At 35.3% G+C, this 24,456-nt stretch overlaps 1 protein-coding gene across 5 annotated transcripts in view; it reads left to right on the top strand.

Moving 5' to 3' along the window:
* GRM8 (glutamate metabotropic receptor 8) overlaps nucleotides 1-24,456 on the top strand; it is a 332,411-nt gene that overhangs the window by 203,263 nt on the left and 104,692 nt on the right. For all 5 annotated transcript variants that reach the window (XM_064656189.1, XM_064656185.1, XM_064656186.1 and 2 more), the window contains one exon: nucleotides 5,258-5,458. In XM_064656189.1, the coding sequence (XP_064512259.1) occupies nucleotides 5,258-5,458 (201 nt within the window). The remainder of the gene's footprint in view (nucleotides 1-5,257; nucleotides 5,459-24,456) is intronic.

The raw sequence follows: 24,456 nt of genomic DNA, 5'->3' as shown, positions 1-24,456 counted from the left end.
TTCACTGTTGCTGCTTCTACATTCTCAATTTTCTTTTTTGGAATGGCTGAGAAAATTGATATAATCCTTAGCTTCCTCTCTAAATTGCTTCCCAAACTGACACTGTACTATTACAGAGGAGCCACAGGTTTTGTGATGCTCTCTGTAAACTAACTCATGCACAAAGCAAACATCACTGTTACCATGCAGCTATCAGAAAACTCAAATCCCCCACCATAAAAGCATACAATGGCCTTTGAGTAAAAGAAGATGATAATCTGCATTATTTGTTCAGAGAGAACACACTCCATAATGTGTGAGGAAAACAGCTGAATAATCGGGAAGACTTCAATGGGAACAACATATGCTCCTGGTGCTTCCTGCTGAGCCTGTTGAAATGGCTTACAGTTAAAGCCATTCCACAGCTTTCTGTGGAAAAAATTGTTGCTGCAAAGATGGGAAGTTCTAATCAATTCTGACAAATACAGGACTATCATGCCTGAGCTGAAGAGTGGGAGACCACTTACAAATTACTGTGTTTTAGTTGTGATTGGGATTGGCCCACACAGAAGATTAATTGCAACACAATATTTATCTTTGATTTCATTTGCTTCCAAGTGCAGCTTAAATAAAATTGTTTTGCAAGCCAAGTAATGGGGATAAATAATTTAATAGCGATCAAAAAATGGACATTGTAGCTATGAACTGAAAAAGTGTTACTATGTATCCAAAATCCAGGCTGTCCACTATCCCAGCGGTTATGATGGAGTCTTCCCTCACCGTTCCCCCATTCTTGACTTACTTCTATACTATTTCTTTATGTTTAGGTGGAGCTTGAGTGACTTTAGTCATAAATACCTTTGTTACTGATTGATGTAAAGTTCTCTTGCTTTGTATTTAAGGATACAGTCAAAAAAATATAGAGCATATGCCCGGTTGGGGGTGGTCGTACTTTGGAAGCAGGTGTGTATTACAATTAGGCCTCCTCATCCTAGAAGAGAGATTTCACCATAGTTGCTCAGCAGCAAGACATCTTCTCCTATCTCCCTTGGTATAAAAAAGCTGCATGATTTTATCAACTGCAAAGAAACATTGATTGCCCCTCCCTGCAGGGATTTCTACAGAGCCTGGCTGAGGTGTCTCCACTCTACTCCACCCTCCATTCCCTCCTCCTTAGCAAGTGCTTACTGTTGTATGGGGAATCATCATTAGCTGCCAACCACATTCCATCCAGGGAGTAGCAGCTGCATATTACCCCATAATTTCCATACTGCTATAAATTCTTTTAGGATGTGAATATAACTTCTCAGTTTCCTCTAATTTTTACCCCCAGCCATATTTCCACAATGTCACAAGTTACAAACCAGGCATATCCAATTGCCTTATTTAAAATTTTTTATATTCTTAAGAGAATAATTGCTAGGAACTTTGCTCTGAAGTTTTCCTATTGTCATGGACTTATATGTCACAGAAGTTATTTCTACATATGCTTTTAGATTATCAATAAGAACAGGCTTTTTAAAGTTTAGTTGAATTATGCAACAGTTGTCATCTAGTAGATTAGTGTCCTGTTGGAGAGATCAGCAACTTAAATTTTGATTGTTTGAGACAGTTGTTTCTATCTCACAGGTGATATCATCACCCATGTATGAATCCATTCTTATCTGTCTTACGTTAATCTTTATTTACTTAATATATGTTGTTAAGTTCTTAATGAAGATATACTTTAAATTATTGTTTTAAAGCCCTGATTTATCTTGGTTATGTTCCTTGTGATCTCTTGATTCCCAGTTGATACCTATGGAATTGACACCTACTTCACTTTCTTCCCCCTTCAGATAAGCAGACCCAGTCACATCCTTTTCCATCTAATCCACATCTCACCTTCCTACTGTTATATTCCTTATCTTTTCATGTCATAGCCAAGTTACACCATACTGAGCAGGATACACAATTACCCCTGCAGCATAGGAACTACAGGATGAAAAGAGGAAATGATGAGAAGGTATGGAGGTAATATATCCAGCAACAGTTCAGCTTGTCACTCTTGCTCAGGAAGAGCCTCTACAGGCTTATAGGATCAGTCCTGTGTTTCACTTCAGGATTCCAAAAAGAGATTTCAAATCCAGGAACAGCTAACACATTTCCTGGGCTAGTGTCACCACTCTCCTAGATCTTCTCTAGTAAATGTCTGTGTACATCTATGTATGTCTACGTCTTGACATCTTGCTTATGTCTAGTTTGCACTTCTCAACAGCTGAATTGGAAGACCTGCTGGTAAACACCATGGCATATTTCCCTGGATTTCTGTTGTTTGGAGATCAGAATAGGAAGGGATGGTGTGAGACCAATTCTTGTCTCAGTTCTTGATACACTGCCAGACCACAGGTCCGACAAGTGCAGTTTCAGGAGCTGGGAACATCTTCTCACTCTCTGTGATAAAGACACAGTCTAAGCAATTTTAACTGTAGGATGAGAAATTAAAGTGATCACTAAGAAAACATTAAAACATTTATTTTACGAGATACAAATTCTGTTCTTTCAGATCACCAGTGTGTGTAGAACCATGCCTCATAGAGCTGAAAGTCAAGCTATAAATGAAACTGTTATTACTTGATATACAAGTCTGAATAAAAATCAAAATAACATCTTCCAATTGAGTAATATTATATCTGTAGGAGCTGACCATATTTATGGTTAGACAATACACATAATTTTACTGCTATACATTAACATTTATTTAGGGCAGTGCAGTGAAATTAAAGTTGATGAGTTCTTGTCATCTTTATAAATGTTAGTTTATTTATCTAGAAAGAGAAAATGAAAAGAAACCTCAAGAAGAAAGAACACATAATCCAATCTTTTGTGTTTTTTTAGTTATGCAAAGCACAGAGATTTCTCTCGTCTATTGCCTTCTGGGTTTGACAGGTTTAAAAGTTATAATTCTGTGATGTTCCTCACCCCTTTGTATGCACAGAAACACATTCAGTCCCAAAAAATTGTTTTTTTTTTTCCTCTGTAATTTATAGGATAAATTACTTTATGATCACGTATCTGTGAAGAGTGAAGGTAAAATATTATGCCATGCAATAAATTTATGCAAAAATGTTTTATATGTGTTTAAACTGCAGTATAGCATAGGGGAGAACAATATTGGTTTTTTCCCCCTTTTAAAATCTGTAACAGTCAATGCACTTGCTTACGTGTTTGCAACTTTTAGTGTTTTATGACTTAGACTTTATTACAGAAAATGATTCCTCTCTGTCTTTCACCAACCCCCCACCCTTCAACATACACAATTTTCTATTTGATACATGAAGGGAACAATATTTATCTTGGAAATTAAAGTGGATGTCCTTCAAACTCCTCCGATCCTGACCGTCCTGTTTAGAGGATGTGGAAGCTTTGGGGGCACATACAGGTTACTGACTGCTGTGTGTCACCAGCAGTTCTGTAAACCCTGTCCTTCACTTGTTGTCCCATAGTCCTGAAAAAGGAAGGAGCAATAAAAGTGCAGATCATGAACTCTACCCATCACTTAATGTTAGAAGGTAGTTCCCAAATGAAATAAGTTAATAAATTTGAAAACTAATTAAACTACTTGTCTTCCATCCTTCATGTCCTCTTTTATGTCTGGGCAATGCATTGCAACTAAATTTGTAAATTTCAGCACGTGCAAGGAAAATTTTTTCCTGTTTATTTATTTATAATGGAGTAGCACTATTAATTATTTTGCCATTCATTAGGTACCATGTCTTGAAAACTGTCTGCAAAGTTACTTGTGCAAATCACAAAAATGAGCTCTTTGCCTTCTTCTCTAAGTGGTTGGTAGCTTTTCAAGAAGCAGTGATTTTATTTCTTTTAACTAATCCCTGAGGAGAAATAAAAGCACATCATCATTTTTCAAGGCTATCTATTGCTCCCAGTGCTCAGGGGTGTTTAAAGCACAAACCACTACTGCTTGTCAGATTACAGATTTGTTCATATGTTATCACTGTAATGTGAGATGGTGGTACTGAAGTGCAACAAACAGAAAGAAGGTTTCTGAATATACTCCTTAGCTTTTTTTCCGTGTCGAATGGGCTAAAGAAAGATCTTGTGTACAGTATGTTTTCAGGCATGAACAATATACTTTTAAAACCTTGAATTCAACAAAATTGAAATTTTAAACTGATAAAATCCTGTGTTTAGATATTAAAAACCCCATAAATAATATATAAACTGTTAAAACTTAAAAAAAAGCATAAAATTTTGCCTCATTTCTAAATAATGTTAAGCAATATGACTGGATTTTTTTCAAGTTGAATGAGTTGATAACTTGGTAGATAACCTAGCTGTTCATATTTGTCTTCACTAAGGCAAGAGGAACTTGACAGTAAATTTCCGCAGGACAGATTTCACATCAAGATTTGCAGATCCCTTTTTCTGAGGACAATTAAGATTCTGAGCCTTTGAAATCAGCATCTGAATACCTATAGAGGACATGAGATTTCATGTTGGTTATCCACTTAAAATATAATTTTCCTGATTTTTATTTTTTAACTTTTCCCCTTAGTAATATCACCTATTAATGTAAAAAGTTCTTTAGATTTAGACATAGATGATTAATTCAGGCAATTCCTGCAGAATAAAAATTATATAATGCATTGTTTTCCTCTGTATTCCCTCTGAAGGATAAACGTCCCTGTAGGAAATAGCAGACAGTACATGATTCTCAATGTGAAGCATAATTCACTAGCAAATACAGGAAAATGTCATAGAATAAGCACTTCTCAGTGCTTAGAGACAGATGGTCACATCACTTGGCAAGCATTCAGTTTTTTTCCCTGAAATGTTTAAATAATGTTTATCAAACAATAGACAGGGATAAAAATCAAGATAGCCTTAAATTTATCTAAAACAGAATGGCAGGCTGCTCTAGAAGTGTACTATAGATAACATCAAACAACTCTTGAATGAAAGTCAAAAAGGTGGAAAGAGAATTTTCCTACTGGACTGTAGAAATGCACACATCTATATATATCTTTTCCTTGTAATGAAATGTTCTGTCACCTTTCCTAGCCCAAAGCTCAGCATACTGTTTATATACCTAGCACAGTGTAAAATGATGAGAGGCAAAAGCAGAAGGTCATATTTTTGTGTCGGATAGGTGAATTCTGACTTTACCTGTCAATCCAACTGTAATTATTTATGTCATAATGTGAATTTTTGCATGCAAGCACTCATGCAGGTATGCACACATGCATACACAAATAAACTCTTTCTCTTTTTTCTTTAGGCTTAGAAAGAATTGCAAGAGATTCAGCCTATGAGCAAGAAGGAAAAGTTCAGTTTGTCATTGATGCAGTGTATTCCATGGCCTATGCACTACACAACATGCATAAAGATCTCTGTCCTGGATATATTGGTCTATGCCCAAGGATGAGCACAACTGATGGTAAAGAACTACTTAGCTATATCCGGGCAGTAAACTTTAATGGTAAGTTACATGCACTCTGTTTTTGCCCCTCTCTTCTTTAAATGCTTCAGAAGTGACAAGATGTGTTTTATTCTTTATATAGGATACTTTAAGACACAGTGGAAAACAGGATTAGAAGCAGTTCTGCAATTTTTTCCACCTGCTCTGAAACCCTGAGTATATTTTTCATCTTAATATTAAGTTACTCCCAGAAGAGACAGAGGAAAAAAATAAGAATCTGTTGATCAAAATATTCCGATGAAAAGCTGCTATTATAGAAACAAGTTGAGGACTCATGCAGTCCTATTGACAGATTAAAATAATCTAACAGATGCTCTTATGTGTTTGCAAGAGAATGAATTGAAAAAATACCTTTTTTTTTTTTAAATTGCCTTCTTCTGACACTAGTTAATTTCCTTACAGAAGCGAGTAGAGAGAAGTTTCCTTTCAATGTACATATTTAAATCTCAGTTAAAACACTCTAGCAGTTCCAGTGTTTTTGCAGTTCATTGGTTTTGACTCAGTAATTTAGAGAGCTTTAACACAACTACAATATATATTTTTAAACAACACTACAATATATTTTTAAACAACACTACACAATATTCTCTGCATGTGGCATCTGCCTGCTGGAGAAATATTACAGGTGCTTATGTTCTTAACAGCAGAGGCCAATGAAGAACAGGATTTATTTATGAATGTAGATTTGAAAAGTGTAGAACATACTTGATGGTGAAATAAAGTTGCTGAAAACCTAAATGATTTCATTAGAAGTCATAATTGTTGTAGACTATATTTACCACTACTTACAAAGAAACGGAGTAACGTTCTTTGCTCTGTTTTAGTTGGAGTTTTTTCCTTACTTGGTGGTAGTTCATGTACTACACAAGGCTTCTAACTATGCAGAGAGAAGCACTGTCTATCACAATTTATTCCAATGACCTCAGCTGCCAGCCTTGTTGAAAAAAGCACAAGGTCATTTTGAATTTAACTTCTGACTGGAAGATTTTTTTGCTTTAGGTAATATACCAGACCATTTGGTTTATAAAAATGTTGACTGTAGTCCACAGTTTTTTCTTCCTATGCAATTTTCATGAAAAGGGAATCCCCGACTCCAGGAATATAAAGTTGGAAAGAGTCTAAATGATTCTTTAGTGATTTTAAAGAACACTTGGAACATAATACGTTACCGGAAAATGGGAAATGTGATGATGACAAAGGCGGGTAGCATATTGTAAGGTTTGCAGTGATAATTACCTACAGTTCCAGTAGATGTTGTTCTAGGTCTTCTGTTGTTAAAACACATAGTGATCTATTTTCATTTGATAAACTTGAAGGTTTATCATAAAAATATAAGCTGTACATTTTATATGAAACCTTCCTCTCCCTAGATAACTGTATTTCATCAATATCTGTCACGATGTCTGTTGCTGACTCTAAGTATTGCAACAAGGTGAGACAAAAGCATTCTGGACACTAATGAAAAATACCTCTTTTTGAAATAGTGATTTACGGAAAGATAGGAAAAAAAGAACTAAATAAAAGAAACATTTATTTGAGGTTAATATTCTGAACCATGGGATGTGTTAAATATTCCCAGTACTAGACTGGTCCACATTATGTACTGGTGTACCAATTTTTTTGGGTGTGTTATATGCCCAAATATTTTATTTTCTCTGTCATGCATTGGGAGGCATAAGCAGATGATGGTCTTAAACACTTTGCCTTTTCCTATTAATCCAAAATTCCTGTTGCTCTGGACAGCACTACTATTGTGTCTCACATAGGTGAATATTTACATAGGTTACCAGACCTCCTTGCTGGCACTTGACAGTAGTGCCGTGTGTCGACTTTGATGAGCATCCTAGGCTCAGTCATTAATAATGTGTTATATTAAAAATGAGCTGACACATGAAAGGAAAATCCTATCTTTCTCAGACATTCAAAGTACTGTTTTTTTACCCTAACAATCACAGGATAATAGCACTGCTGCAGTTATCAGGAACCTCTGGGGATCACCTACTCCAACCCTCTGCTTAGTTCAGGATCAGCCAAATCAGGTTGCTTAGGACCATGCCCAACATGTGTTAAATATCTACAAGGATGCAAAATCCTCCAGAATTCTCTCTGAGTAAGCAATTCCAATATTTTATCATCTTCACAGTAAAAAAATAATTTCTTATGATTAAATACTTTTTCCTATGTTTTAGAATTAAGCTTCTGCTCTTCAAGGTGATAGTCATTTCCAATATCAAAAAGTAACTGGCATTTTTGAGACAGGCAGTTTTTCTTTTTATTCAATGTATCCATTTCCCCCCATGATCTTACCCTTATGCATAATAAACCAACTTCTCACCATTCTTAATTCAGTCTATCCCTCTTAACCAATGTGGTAATGAATGGGTGCAAGTCAAATTAATATGTTGTCACATTCAGCTTAGTGGGTTTCACCTCACAAAGTGTGACCTCTATTATGAAGGACATCTGTCTGCCTTATGGAGGATATTTGCAAGGGTAAGAAAACATATATATTTCTGTTTATGGGAGTAACTGTTTTGCTTTAGATTGTAAGAAATCACTTTGAACTGTGTTTATTTTTGTTTGGTTGGTTTATTTTAATTTAAAAATGATGAAGATTTCTTCCCCTGAAGGATTCATCTGTGTAATATTCCATGACACCTTCATGACTGAAGGATGATCATAACCGCCAGTGCACAGTATACTGATGTGATTGATATGACATTTGTTTCTGCTTAGATATTCTTTCAGTTGTGTCCTAAATGCAGAAAACCTCACAGTTCATCATGATTTTAAAGTGAATATAACTTCTTAATTTGTAATAAAAACAAAGAATTTTTTTTTGTACACAAGATGTGAATTACTGTAGACTCCTGTTTTACTATTGCCTGTGTTTTTCATTGGACAGCTAGGAAAGTATGTGTCTAAAACCAATTCCTTTCCATTTACAATGTTTAATAATTAATTTAATTTCATAGAATAAGAAACTGCTGTGTATATCTAAAGAGTTTTTAAACAGTAGGAAATCTATAAGCAGTATGGTGAGGTATGGCATACTTAGTTCCTTAGGTTCTTGATGGTCACTGTTAGTAGATTGTAACCAGCCCATTATGTTTCTTTGATCAAAGAATACTTAGACCTTTCAAATGTTTCATGGTTCTACTTATCTTTCTTTTTCCCAGGCAAAAAGTGAATGCTATCACTTTATGTTCTTATTTTAATAAGGTGCCATATTTGAAAGATTTTATTCCTACCACTCTTTGTATCCAAGTGAGATATTTATGTGAAAGTGATGTTTTGTATTTAAAGCTATGTAAAGTGAAGAGTTCTTCTGTTAATTAGGTTTGTAAATTGTGATATACCCAATAGTAATTGTGGCATGATCTCCTATCACATTACTTCAGTGTTCTTCTATTTAATTTTGTTATTCTGTCTACGAAACAAGCAGATGCTTTATAAGAGTTTTTATCCTGGCATGTATCAAGTGCAGAGAAGTGCTCTGCTGAATCCAACACAATTGCTCATCATTTAACAGAAATAGGACTTGAGCGTGCATTTGTGGTGGATGGAAGTGTTTCAAAGGTGGTTTGGTTTTGGTTTTAAGAAAAAGATTTATCTTTGCATTTTCTTCTAGACAAAGAATGACAGCATGGATACAGTGTTATTTCTTGGGCAGGAATAACACATTTGTTTCTCTGTCTGTCTATCTGTCTCTTTCTCTTCCCTCCCTGCCTCCCTTCCACCTTTCTTCATAGGCAGTATAGGGTAGCTGGTCTTTTGCCTACCTTTAGTCATATATTTGTATTTATATTTACATTAACACATTTTAGTATTTCCAGGGATAAATGGCAAGAAAACATTCCACACTTCAACACAATACATTTACAGATATTACAATATGAGTCTTACACTGAATCATAAAGTAAAGGCAGCACTTGACATGTACTCTCATACATGCAAACAGACATCTTATTTGCTTTGGTGGGCTATTTATCCCCGGGATTAACAGACATACTTTCTACTTTGACTTTTTTTATGTGAACAGTGATAACTGAGAAGGAAGCAGAGAATAGGTGGAAGCACTGTCTCTCCTTGACATCAGTGTTTAGGTAAATGTTGTCTGCTTCTTCGGGAGGTCACTGCAATAGCACTTTCTTCTCCTGGTGAAGAAAAGACTTAAAATATATTTTAAATCTGTGTAACCTTTTGTTTGTTCTTCTCTGGACAAAGTAAAGTAACTATGTTGTTTGCTGGGATTTTGTGACAAATACGCAATAACACTGGAACAGGTTGCCTGAAAAAGTTGTGGTGTCTCCATCCCTGGAGACACTCAAAACCTGACTGGACATGGGCAACCTACTCTAGCAGAGGAGTTGGACAAGGTGATTTCCAGAGGTCCCTGCCCACCTTGGTCATTCTGTGATTCTATAACAGTAACTGTACTTGAAAGAAAGAAAAGTATATCACTTAACCCTACTTTACAACACTCTATTTTTCTTGAATTAATTTCATAATCTAAGTGGACTTGTAAGCCTTGCTGTTACTTAGTTTTTAGGTATGTTAATTTAATGCCTTTGACAAAAGATTTATTTTAGCTGCACACACAGACACACTCATGCATGCAGAGTTACCCTGTTTAAAAAGGAAACACTCAAAAAATTCATCCAAAAAATTCATCCTGTAAGGGCAGAATAATACTAGAGAATAAAAATAAAAGAACATAAACTAGCAGATTAACTCAAAATAAGGTGTCAACACTTGTAAACTAAAAATTAATGATCACTTTACATTATATTTTTTTTAATGAGAAAATGGTACCTACACAGGACTTAAAAAAAAAAAAACAACAAAAAGAATAATGAGATCTCTCATGGAGAATTTTGAACCCTCCAGAGAATCATTACTGTGGAATCATCTGTTTACAAAATTAATCTTCTCCTGCTATCTTTTGAAGTTGCAAAGACGTCAATCTATGCAAAACTCTACTGACTTAATATTCAGCTCAGACTGTTTTAAGTGTTTTCTAGAAGAAAGCTGAAACCTCTCTATTCTTTCACTGAGTACAAAATTTGCATTCTCAAGTCATTATTTATCATTAAAACAGAAGCTTTAAAAGCTTTACAGGCTGATAAGTTTTGACATTTTTTGAGGCATAAAGAATAATAGAACTAAATGTCCCACATAAAATGTACTGGTGCTATGCTTTTCTCTCACATTTTTAAAAATCCTACTATCAAGTCTATAACTACCCACAGAGAAAAAACCCACCCATTTTTAAAATAGTTAAAGTTGGGCATACCTTGCAGTTTTTGCAATTTATGAGTTCTTATACGCAGTGAATAATTTAGGGGGTTGTACTTCAGAAACACTTAGCATCATATGATACCACTGCTACCACATTCTGATAGGGTTAAAAACTATCTAAGTATAATGAGAGATAATAGCAGATGAGTAGATCAGATAGGGACAAATAAGATTAACAATGAGTTGGGAAGGGCTGAACTCTGCTGACCTTGCTAGGATTTACTGTTGTAGCAAATCTAATTTCACTAATCTGTACTATGCCGAAAAAATAGATACTGATTTCAATCACAGAAGTGGGAGTGGCAGGGGGAATGTCTGCTGCAGTTTTATTAAGATCTGTGATGTTTGTTCTGTCATAATTAAATCACGTCATGATTCTATGTAATTTTTTTTTTAAGTCTTTGTGGCACAGAGGAATATTTGAAAACATGGTTAAAACTTAAACTAACATAGATCTACATTCATAGAACCCCAGATTTCAAAATTATTTTCATATGGTTTTGTCATGGTTTCAGAAGGGTCTGACTTGACTTGTGAATGCACTGGGGACTATGGAAGACCATTTGTAACAAAGATTCCTGATGTCTAGTTTCCCTAGCCTTTATGTTAAATAAATAAAGGAGTTGTTACCACTGTTAATTTATTATTGGGGATAAGCAGGGAATGATTTCAAATAAATTCTGCTTTGGCATGCTAATTATTTCAATGGAATTAATCTAAGTGGCTGTACAAGAAACTAAAATTGCACAGTGATCTGAATCACTCTTAATGGATTCAAGTAATGTATGGTCATAATATAAACATGCACAGCAGGCAAAGCTTGGAGCTGCTGTGATTCTGAGGTACCTCACGATTTCATGTGATTAAAACCAGTGATTATGAAAATGCTGGGTGTGAAATTAGAAGGTAAAATCTAAAAGCGAGTTCAATTTATAGCTGTGCTCTTGCTTATGTACAGATAAGTACTGATTAATTGAGCAATATATATGCTCCACATACAAAATTCATGATGTAGAACTTGACTGAGGTCAATTCTGTTTTGAGGAACAAGGTCTAATTCATAGGGTATTTTAATAATTAATATGTAAAGGAAGGTGATAAAGGATGTACTCTCATTACCCAATGAAAATTGATTTGCATCTCTTCATAGGTAAGTATATTCAGATATATTAGACTACAGTTTTCTAATATGATCAAATGAAAAAGTCAAGCTGTAGTAAAAACCAACCCAGTGAAAAAGTACCTGACTGGAAAGAAACTGGATCCATATTGCATTTATTTTTTTACCTTTTAATCAGTGCAAGACACATCAGTTTCAGTTCTACAGTGTTTTAAGCCCTTTGGATATCCTTACCTTTATTAACAGGAAGAAGGCCTAGTTCATAGTTTGAGGAAAAGAACACCTTGACAAGCTTCCTAACTTGAATGTTTAAATTTAAAATCTCCTCTTAAATCTATCAAATCAAGTAAGAATGTTTGTACAAGTTTTTAATTTTCTCGTATGGTTATTTATGAACCGTTTGATAAGACAACAGTTCTGCAAGCCATCAAGACAGTTGTGAGGGGAAATTGATTGGTTTTTAGTACCTCTGTAACTGAATAACATGAGCCTTTTTCACTTTCCTACAACACCTTTTACTTACAAAATGAAATAAAACACATTAGAGAGAATATCAAGGTAAAAAAAGGCAAGAAGGATTTTGTTAAAGGTATTTGATAGTATAAGTAAGTTGTATTTATAATTCATTAATGTAAAATGTGATCTATCTGGTAGGACCCAATATGGGACAAACTCAAAAAGGAGAGCAATTCTTCAGGGAGATCACTCTCAGTGAAATTATCTTAAAAAATCTGACATTCTAATATAAGGATGACAACAACAATTTCTTTATGTTAAGGGGAATGACAGTGAAATCAGGTCGGCTAAATACTGTAAGGTAGGAATTATAGTGAGGAGAGAATAAATTTGTAATTAATAGACATTGCTGACATCATCAGACAGCACTGTTTAGTTTTTCAACTCTAGGGAGATGTACTCAGCAGTAATCAACCAGGTTCAGACCTATAGTCAAGGCAGTACTGGATCCAAGAGCAAGTTAGACATGTTAGACCTTATTACCAGATGTGACCTTAAGCAAAGACAGGGAGAATCCCAGTAAACTAAGCAAGTCATTCAGGAGGAAGGTGGTGGGATTCATTTCATCCCTTACAGGCCAACAGGTTTCCCTCAGTTTCGGTATCCGGTGAAGTCTACTGTGTCTCATTCTTCAGCAGTCAGCTATGAGTCACAGAGTTATTCAGAGGCTGGTTAAAGCATTTCTAATAGCATGAATTATTAAGTATGTGGAAGATAGTTTATCTTGGAAGCTTCTCCATTTCAGCAAAGGAAGCATTTCCTATTATTTCTGAGGATTAAGATATCCAATAGTTTTGGCCACACACCAGGTTATGTTTTATGCTGAAGAGATTGGACCCAAAATGTTGCTTCCCATAGTCTTACCCAAATCTCTCCCTTGTAAGCCTGAAACAAAATAGATTTGATGCACAAATTCCCGAGGTGTTCTAATTTAAATAGAGACTGTTTCTCTCAATCCTCTATCATCAGAATTGAGCATTTGATAATTAAAGGGGAAATAATTTGTTGTAAAGATTTTAGTTGCAATTCTGTGGATTCTATGCATTCAAAGTGATAATGCATTAGTGAGGCTTCCATATTAACATTTTTCAATTTGTGCCAATTTCTTTAGGTTATTAACTTTTAGAATTACATCAGCATTTAATAAAAAAAGTAGTTTGGAGTATAGGAAATACAGAATACTCATTATTATTAGTTGGATTTGCAAGCCTGAATTCTTTTAAGCTAAGTCATAGCATTTGACACAGACACATGGCTTTGAAAGTAGTGCTTCTCTCTGTTACTTACATCTCTGTTAACAGTCAACTCGACTGCTACTCTACTTGAATACAGTTTTATTTGCTGGTATTTGAGCTAATTTTTTTAAAGATAAGAAGATTTTTAGAGGATATTCATCTACATTTCAGAGTATGGGTGTTTAACTACTCTATCGAAATTTACACACAAGTCACAGCTTCGTCTTTAAACCCATCAGTTACAGTGGATGAGGTTTTATTATCTGATATGATTAACTTTGATTCTGACTTGCCTAAATTTTAGGAGTTCAGCTGGAGAGTGAAAGGATGTGGTACCACCCTCAACATTGTCAGGATAAAGAGGTTTAAGCCTCTGAACAGTTCTAGAAGGGAATCAGAAATATTTAGTGCAGCATTGCTAACTCTCCTTTGGATGAAGATGGTAGAAACACTGGAGCTTTGTTCTTCCCTAAAACTTTTAATATTAGTTTGGGATTCAAATGTTCACTAGACAAATAAAGCAATTGACTTCTAAGCCTTTAATCCAAAGGAGTCTGAAGTCATTTCTCAGGAGCTAGCCTTAAACAAGCACAGGGCATGACTGGGAGAATATTCTGCAAGACTTCCTAGAAGTCCTATCCAAATGGACTCTCAATATCCTAACTCAGTAGAACTAAGTGGTTCTTAGTTTATATAAAGTGATAATTTTCATTGTATTTTTACTCTAGTGAAAGTAGAATTAGATATTAAGAAGAAATTCTTTACAGAGAGGGTAATCAGGCATTGGAATGGGCTGCCCAGGGAAGTGGTGGATTCTCCATCCCTGGAGGTTTTTAAGATGAGACTGGATGTGGCACTTAGTGCCATGGTCTAGTAACCACGGCGGTAGTGGATCAAGGGTTGGACTTGATGATCTCAGAGGTCCCTTCCAATCTGGCTGATTCTATGATCCTATGAAACAGCTATAAAAGCATGACTCTTTATTTCTACCAAATCAGAAATTAAACAAGAAATCTTATGCAGTTGTTGGAATTTTTTGTTTATTGAGCACCATACACAAGGAAGCCCTGTCATCAGCATCGGGGTAATTTTTCATTTTCATTCAGACGAAAATTTTCTGTTTTATAAAAGATGAATTACAAGTTACCCTTTGGTATTTAAGCACTATATCTGTATTATCTCCAAAGGATTAGAGAAGCTGGCACAATTTTAAACCATTATTTTTTGCTAATAACCTTTTTTTTTGCCCTATAAGAAAACAAAAGAAGCCAAATCAAAACCAACCAACTTTGGATAGAGAAAGAAACTATCAAGATATTACCATAGTTTTAATATAAAGGAGAAAATTTAGCTTTAGGAAAAAAACAAACAAACAGACTTCCTTGTCATAATGATGTTTGATTATTCTATCAATCCCTTTTATTTTCTTTCAACGAACAGTGAAAAGTTATATGTTAGGCTATCATGAAATAAGTATCTTTCAAGTTTCTTGTAACATCCTTGCAATATGTGAAATGTAGCTTGATTACATAGCACCCTGATTAAAAGAATTTTCACAGAAATGGGAGTTAAGTTAGTTAAGTTCATTCTTGCAAGAGCCCAAAAATTTGTGCAGTTTTTTAAGCAACAATTTTGCTATCTGTCTGTTCCTGCAGTACTTTTTTGCACTTTCAATTCTAGGTCTATGCTATCTACATCTTCTTGTAACATTTTTTAACATTTTAGCTTAAAGCAAATAAGGATTCAGAGTTGCTAAAGACATTTGTAATTAGAATTTAAAAATATAACTAATAATAAAGGAGTAGAAATTTAGATCTATTCATGTTTAATTAAACAAGGAAAAAGTGATTGCAATAAATTTTTCATCTTAAATCTATGAAAACACAATTATATGCAAATATCACAGCAGTTAGAAATTGATCCTGGTTAAAACAGTCCAGATGTTTCCAGTGCTTGGAAGCATTAAAAGCTATGGAGTCAATCTGAATGCCTTGGGATTAATTAATACTTTCTTAATTAATTTAACTCACCCTTTTTATTTCACATTCTGAAAAGGAATGATATCATTCAGTTTGCACAATTTTTTCTTGAAAAGTAGATATTAAATTTTACCTGTTCATTATTTAGTTGAAAAAGGAAAAATCCATCAGCCAGTCAGGAACTCTCAGAAATATGTTTATCAACACTCGGTTTATAAAGTTTCAGTAGAAAATATAATGTTTATTTTAATGGATCTGGAATACTGGTGTTCATCAATTGTACTGGAAACCAGCTGTAAAAAGTAGTCACCTTAAGAGTTTTAAAGAAGTGCTGAAAAGATAAGAGAAAGCAAAATCCAGGTCAGTTGGCAAGTAAACATATAGGAAAAAAGTTGCATTTACAATTATTTATTTTTGTTATGAGTATCATCTAGTCACTTAGATGTGGCTTCAAGTTTGGTTGTTGCACTTGCTCTATACTGGAAGATAGTTCCTAAGAACATGAAAAGCATCTTAGGAACATAGTGGTTACCTGAGCTGTCTGAGGAATACAAAACATCCTGAGATTACAGACATGCTCTCTAACACGTATGTTTATTTGCAGGAGTAGAAGAGCAGTACAGTTAGAGATAGTCCTTGACATTCACTAAGTGAATATTTCCCTGGGAGCTGTATGTTTTTCAATGGAAAGGCAAGGGAGTTTGTATCTGCTTGTGGTAGGCAGAGGATAGAGTTTGTACAGACCTGATGGCAAGAAAGTACTTATGTATCACCCATGCATGGTATCCTGCTCCCTCCTCGGAATTTCTTTTCTTACATATACTCATCACACTCTTTAAAATAAGAAGGAGTGAAAAATTCTGTATGTTGCATCTTACGGAGACCTCAGTACCTTTTGATTGTAAGGCTAAGCAAACAGATATAATCACAGAAGAGACATTATTGCTCACTCTGAGCTCCAGTTGGGTCAATGTTTGGTTTTCCTGTTTGACTCTGCAACTACCCTAGGGCTCCTGTGGCCTTGCTCCAATATAGCTTGATCCTGAGTTGAGATACAAAAATGTATTGGCACTGTTCCTGTATCACACATAATCACATTTTATAAATATATCCCTAGGTAGTGTTAAAGTCACAACTCATAATATGGCCAGTTATGGTAGCTATGTCCCACTTTTTAGAGGTGATTATTATGCATTTTAAAAGCAAATAAAAATGATATATTTTTGTTAACCTCGAGTCATCATCTGCATGCAGGGCAGTTAGACTCCTCAAAACATGCCAGATTGTACAAACTTGAAAGACTTAGTGCAGTCTCTCCCGTGGTTCTTCCAAGTCTCTACCCAGAGATCTGAAGAGAAAGCCTCAGGACATTAGAGTCCACTGCTTATCATGTTAGAGAAAAACAACTAAAGGTGCTTGGAAGTAATCCGTATATTGACATAGAGCCACTGTGGGAAGGTTTCTGCCAAGCCAGCTGGCATTTGAAGGCTCCTGCTCTTGATAGTTACAAATTGTTGTATTGATCCTCCCTTGTACATGGACTAACTGCAGCTCAAACACTGATAATTTTTTCTGTGTTTTTCACTTTCACCATGTCTTACCAGCGAGGGATATTGTTCATGCAGAATGGGCTTAGGCAAGTTTCTTTCTTACCTGAACTTAAAATATGCATGGTTTTGTTCTTGTTGTAATAAGTGAGTTCTCCTAATTCTGAGGAGTGTGTACAATGAAAAGAAATTAATATTCAAGCAGATGTTCCCAAACCTAAGTTTGCTATTTCAAGTTCTTACTGCTTACATCAATTTACACAGCAAATGTGAATGCATAAGTGCAGATGTAGTTTAAATATAGTGTTTTAATGAATTATTTAATGGCACATAGACACAACTGGCTGTTATCTCAGTCCACAAAATTTTTGAAATAAAGACATGAACCATTCTCTCTAAACAAGGACTCTGAACCCCTATTCAGAGGTAATTTAAGCTAAATTATTTTGTTTTGAATAGCAGAAACTTGCCCCTCCCATGGAGATGAGAGGCTGTAACTGCTGAAAACAAATAAGGTGAAGAGCAGAAGACAAAGAAGGTAGCAAACGGCAGCTGAAGAGTCCAAATACACGGAGAGTTTTGTCTGTTCTGTATGCATATATAATCAAATTAAAGATTTCCTATGAAGATAAGCTAATAGACATTGACTGTATATGCCAAACAGTGAATAATAGCAACGTCATTTGAGAAGCACATACTATTTTTTCCACTTGTGAAAAAGAGGTGGCAATTTGTTTTTAAAGAAGTGGCTCACTAACACCTATAAACGCATACCATGTGAGCTCTGTGGCCAGGGTCTAATCACCTATCGGAGTGCATACCATGTCTGTGAATCTATAGCGGAGAGGTTGTTATGTACTCCTAACAAAGTGTGTTGAAGTCGGGTTTTCCAGCATCAAACACATTATAAGTGTTTGCCTAATGAATGGACTATTGTTTTTCAGTAGTTTGTGGAATAGTATAGTGCATTCCAATTCTGAAGTAATTAAATTCTAAAAATACCCACAAAATCAAAACGCTCATAAAATAGTTCAGTTCTTACACTGGATTGAAATAATAATGCAAACCATAAATGGCCTTTAGAAAGAAATTTGTTTATCCTGTGTCATTTGATGAAAAAACCCAAACCCAAACAAACGAAGCACTAATTTAAGGATTTTCCTTTTTATCTTCTGTCTTATCATTTAATTATTTGATTTTGGTCTGAATTAAACTAAAATTAATTTTATGATAAAACAGAATCTCTCCAGGCCCTACAGCTGTACTGGTGAGTGATATTCTTATCAGTTCAATCACTCATGAAAACCAGCAATCAACTGATATTCCTGACAAAGATGCTGATTTCATTGAGCAATTTCAAGAAACTATTTTTGTGGCTCTGGTCCTTGAGTAAAATCCTCTGGGAAATCAGTCCCAGGAATGAAGTCTCTTAGCTTCCAATATTGCTAACCTTCAGGGCAAGCCCATGTGAAGTTTGGGCAGGGTTTTCTTGTACCAAGGTAGTGCCATGTCAGCAGAGCTGAGAGTTGCCTCCCTCAGCATCCAGTATCCCTGTGAGCTAGTAGCTGTAATTCTCTTGATTTCTGTCCAGAGGGGACAACTCAGATCAGAGAAATAGATAAAAAAGAAGTGTGCCTCTCTCTCTTGGATCTGAGCAGCAAGGGGGTGAAGAAAAAACTGTGTGCCTCACTGGTTGAGCCAAGGAGCCTCTGAAAAGGGAAGTGTAAATGCTGACCCTACAGTAACTTAGAAGTGCAAATCAGTGCCACTTGGACGGTTCTTAGATAATTAAATTCAACTCAGGTCTTGGTCACTAAAAGGCATCTGAAATCTGACCCTTCTTATTATTCCTTTTCCTATAAAAAGGTTGTCTTGTTTCATATGGGTGATTTTCAGATTGTGAAGTCCTTGCAGTCCCTGATAACATAGACCTTGTAATTGTAGACGTACAGCGATTAAATGGGAGGTGGTCATAAAAGGGAATAATTCTCATGAGGTTCAATGTCTTCAGAGACTACATATAGATCTATTATTGAGGCTCATATATGAAAAATTAATATAGATCTATTGTTATAAACTTTTACCTTTATTTTCTTGATTTTGTATGTGTGTCTGGCACTCCTGATATTGTAAGGATGACTAAAAATATTCTTAGCTTTTCTTCCTTGCTACTTCTTCTTCAGAGGTCCCTCTGTCAGAATCAATAACAACCAGATCAATGAAAAAATATTTCAGAAAATGTAAGTCTTCATCTTCATGGTCCTGACTTGCTAATGATTTCTAATGCGGTATTAAATAGGAATGAGCACAGATCTTGATATGAATTCCCAGACAGATAAGTAACAAGAGGGATTCTGAGGAGGGAAATGTTGAAGGATGATGAAACCTGACAATAATAGAAGACTGTGGAAAAAGCACTGAGGGTAGGAACAAATGAACATGACTCCTATAGAACAGGGTCACAAGCCCCCGCCTGGACCATATGATTTGTCGTCAGGAAATGGAAAGTAATAAGGTTAGGTACAGAAAGGCAGAAGGGCTTTAACTTCAGCAGATTGACATGCTACAAATATTGCACAGTAGATAGATTAGAGACAAGGACTATTTATAATGGTATTGTTTTTTTCATTTTTCCCCCATGAGAAATAATAGCAAACAGTACAGACACATGATGATGCAGGTGATAAAATATGCAGTTTTTCCTAGCACTGTGAAAGGTAGTAGCAAGACTACTATGAAATATTGGGTTTGCCTTATTTTGTGTGTGTCACGTAACCAGAAGAAGTGGAAGAGGGGACAAGTATAGAAATGGAATAACAGAGAATTTAGCTATTCATATAGCCAAACAGTATAGGAATAGAATTCAATTTATTTCACATTAGATATGAAGAGTGGAGGTGTCTACACATGAACTAGTTGATTACACTGCTTTTATAGTGAATGAAAAGAGGTTTACTTGGTGGGGCATGGTTCACCTCATCATTTACTTCTCTAAAATACATGAGATGAGTTGTGCTGTAGAGATGCCTCCACTGACAGCAGAGCAAATCTATAAAAGTGTATCAGCTTTAGTTGTCTATTGCCAAAAATAGGTGAGATTACTCCAATACTATTCTGATTTTTGGAAGAAAAAAAGAGCTTGAGGATGGAAACTAGGAATAAAGTGATGAGTTATTATTGTAAATCACCTAAAGGGTGTCTACCAAATGAAAGAAGAAATAGCAGAAACTTAGAGGACATGCAAAAGCCATATGATAACACTACTTCGCAGAGAGATATTAATCTAATTATCAGTAACAAACCTAGTAATAATAACCATAAATTATTTAATAATAAGATTAGACTATTATTTGTGTCAACTTTAAAAGCAGTGAAAGGAGAAGCAATCCACATGGAATTCTTTCTTGTATGCACAGATGTTGTATAGACTATTAAGACACATCCAAATGATAAAATCTCCTTAAAGACAAAACTTTCAATATTGAAGAATACAGTTAAAATGCATTTTGTCAAACAAGATTTTAAACTATATCCATATGAAAAAACATTTAAAACTGAAAATAAATCTGCTGACAAAGGGAAAAGAAGAGGACAAAGTAACTCAGGAAAAATAAAAATAAAATTGGTCACAAAAGCCTACCAAAACCTGTAGGAAAAATTGCTGCAAATGGAGATGATAACATATTGTGTGTCTGTACAACATTTAGACAAATAATTCTAAATTCAGGGGTTGACAAGGCTGGGGAACTGAACATTAAGCAAAAAAAATTGTGCACGGGAGCAAGCAACAGTACCTACAAAGTTATTTATTATTTGAACTCAAACAAACTGGAGAAGTTACCCAGGGAAAAGAACTAAGTGTGGTAGAAGAGTCTTCTATTTAAGACTCTGGGGATCCCAGTGAGATAGTGCTATTTTTAGTTGTCATTTGTCAACACTGAGAAAAAAGGAAGCAATTTTGACCATTGTGGCTATAGAAATGAGATTAGGAAAAGAGTTATATAATTCATTGTTCTGTAGCATTCACCCTTGTGGCATCTGTCCATCCAGTGCAAAATGACCAAGCATTTCCAAGAAAGAATGCAGCATATTCTAAGAAATATATGCAAAATCATTTGATATGTGAGTGAAAAAGAAACAAGAATGAAAATTTATACAGAAAGCTGGAAGCTAGATTTAGAAGAGACGAATTCAAAAGTTTAATAACAGGTTGTCTTTCATTACTTATAGGATGGCCTATTTAGGGATCTGAGAAGATATATATAAAATAATTGCAAGATTTACTGCTCTGGGATTATAATAAGGAAGGTCTACAAAACAAGATTGGGGAAAAGTTTGGATAATATAGTGAATACCAATGTAATTATATTAGAGATAAAAATATGAAATAAAAATAATTTTACAATGTTACAAAAGTAGATATAAATCCTTAATGTGCCTGAAAAAAGAGATCAAAGAGAAAGACAGGAATCTAGTGTGAGATTTGTCTGAATTGCTATACATTTTCTCTTCTCTTGTATCTAGAAATACAGGAACTCTGTAGTCTTAACCAAGTTCCTATTGTTAGCCTGTAAATGCATCAGAATATACATATGCTCTCAGTCCCTAAGATTACCCAAACTCTGCCGTGTGTTGTTTGATCTTATTCCATGTTACCAATGCATCCCATCTATCTTCATGCTATCGTTACATTTCGTTAGGACATCTATGTCCCCAGAGAGCAATTTTTTTTCCCGTTGAGGGCATAGACAAAATTTCCTGAAGTAGACTCTGAAGAAATGCACAGGGAACCTACCAATACCAAGACACTTTCAACACAGCTGGTTTGATCTCCTTTTTGATTCACTTTACAGTCCAGCTTCTGATGCGCAGCTTATCAATTTTAATCAGTCATCTCCCATGGAATAAAACTGTGAAATCCAGAGAGATTATATCTGTCATGCTTTCCTTGTTAATAAATAAATAACTTCTCTATCAGAGATAGATACCAGGATCATTGGCATGAGCCATTTCTGAAAAATTTATGTAGCCTTTATCCTCATTTGCATTTCTGTCTGTATCATCTACAGAGATTTCTATATGGGTAGAATAACTATTGATCATGAAAATGCAGCCTGAAAGACTACATCAATAAAATATAAAAAAGAGGAATTAAGGATCCATTTGAAGAAATAAGAGATTTATTTTGTAGATAAGTGATCCTTGCACAAACCTCATTATAGCTTTTGTGTGTTCAGAGTTGCCCCTTGAGAATATCATGGAATTGTTTTGGGAACCCAGACAAACAATATGTTAGGAAACCTGACCTCAGTGAATTTTTTTCAGAGGACAGCAGGCAATAAACAGGGTTTTCTGAAGCACTAATTTCAGAGCTGATTCTGCCTGTTGGCAAACTGGATTTAACTAGTGGTATCTGGAGACATGTTAATGAATTTCAGATTAACAGAAGTGCTAAATCTAATGCCATAATTAAGAAAGACCTGCCAATCACTTCCTCGTTTGCACTGGCACAATTTATTCTGTAGATTTTTGTTGCAACGTTAGCATCTAGTGAGAACTGCAATTAATTGCTAAATGGATCCTAAAAGAGCATTTCACAGGAATGAGAAAAATTACTGTAACAGAAGATTTTTACAGCCCATTCCATTGTGTATATTCTCACGTTATAAAATTTTGTGTGCAATTTTCAACATTTACCTGTCCACTCTCATTCCTAGAAGCAGATCTTCTAAAAAGTAGCACTTGAAAAAAAATTTGTACTCATGTTAATTTCTGGTAATATTTGGTGCATTATCATAGAACCGTAGAATCCTTAAAGTTGTAAAAGACATCTATCTGTAACATACAAGATCTGTGAAAGTGCAACAAAGGTTTTCACTCACTCTGTGTGATAATGCGATTTTTTTCTTAATTTCCTTGGATCTGTTACATGTATTGTATTGTCTGCATCTTTCTCTGTTGCCTCAACTGAAATTGTAAGAGACATTGTAAACTTCATTTGGCTGTGATAAAATCTACTTTTTTATATGCTTTCAAAATCAGAAGAAAATTACTTATAAGTTTCTAATTATAATCTAGAGCTGCATTTTTAAAGAGAGAAGATTTGTTTCCATTTACACATATCTGCAGGTATTAAGTTTGTTATTCAGGCTTTCTTACTTCTACAGAAAAGTATGTGCCAGAACAAGTAAAAGAATCATATGTGTCATAACAGTGTCTTGACAACAAGTGTAATTTCTTAAATGCTTGAGCCTTTGTTAACTCCTCCAACAAAAAGCTGTTGAGGGCTGAGCACCTGAAGCCTTTCCACCAAGCTGACAATTAATAATGTGGATGTTTCATGGGCCATCTTCCTTTCTCATCCACGATTGTGTAGTCTGCATTCCATGGATTCACACATAAGATAATACACGCATAGAATTATAATATCCCTTTGCTTTTAAAGATGAGGCTCAAGAATCACATTAGCTTAATTTTTCAGATACTCCTCATTTGGTGTTTAATAGTGGGAAATGAAACTGTAAAGGTTGCTCCCTGTGGCTGTTTTACACCTCTCCTGGCTTGCTAATGCAGCCAAATGGCTGCAAATATTCATGTCGTGGTCATTGATCATTTGCAACTTTCTGAAAGTCGGGGATCATTAGACATCAGAGAGAGTGTTACTGCTCAGAAAGCCAGTGTGGTCCTCTGAAGATGTCTAGTCCAGCCCTCCCTGCTCAGAGTAGATTGAGCTACAGCAGCAGGCTGCTCAGGTCTGCATCCAGTAGAATGTGGAATATCTCCAGGGATGGAGACTCCTCAGCCTCTCTGGGCAATCTATTCCACTGTTTGTGACTGCTTGCACACTGAAGAAGTTTTGTGGTTTTTTTTGGTTTTGGTTTTTTGTTTGTTTGTCTGTTTGTTTGGTTTTTTTATGCATAAACATAATTTTCTCTGGTTCAGTGTGTGCCCATTGCCTCTTGTCCTGTCTCTGGATGTAAATGAGACGAGTCTGTCTCCATCCCACAAGATATTTATACGCACTGATATAAGATTCCCCTCTGACACATTCCCTTCTCCAAGCTGAAAGGTCTCATCTCTCTTAGCTTCTTCTTCCATGACAAATGCTCCACACCCTTTACCATCTTTGTGGCTGTTTGTAGTACTCTCTTCAGTATGTCCATATCTCTTTTACTGGTGAGCCCAGAACTGGACACAGCTATGGTTTCATCAGTGCTCAGGATATGGGAAGGATCACCTCCTCAACCTCCTTCTTAGACTCTGCACCTCATCTGCTGTCAGCATACTGACCCTGTTCTGT

This window comes from Pseudopipra pipra, chromosome 5 (assembly GCF_036250125.1).
Source record: "Pseudopipra pipra isolate bDixPip1 chromosome 5, bDixPip1.hap1, whole genome shotgun sequence".
Classification (NCBI taxonomy): Eukaryota; Metazoa; Chordata; class Aves; order Passeriformes; family Pipridae; genus Pseudopipra; species Pseudopipra pipra.
Note: the sequence above shows the minus strand (reverse complement) of the source record. Positions and strands in the feature narration are given on the sequence as shown.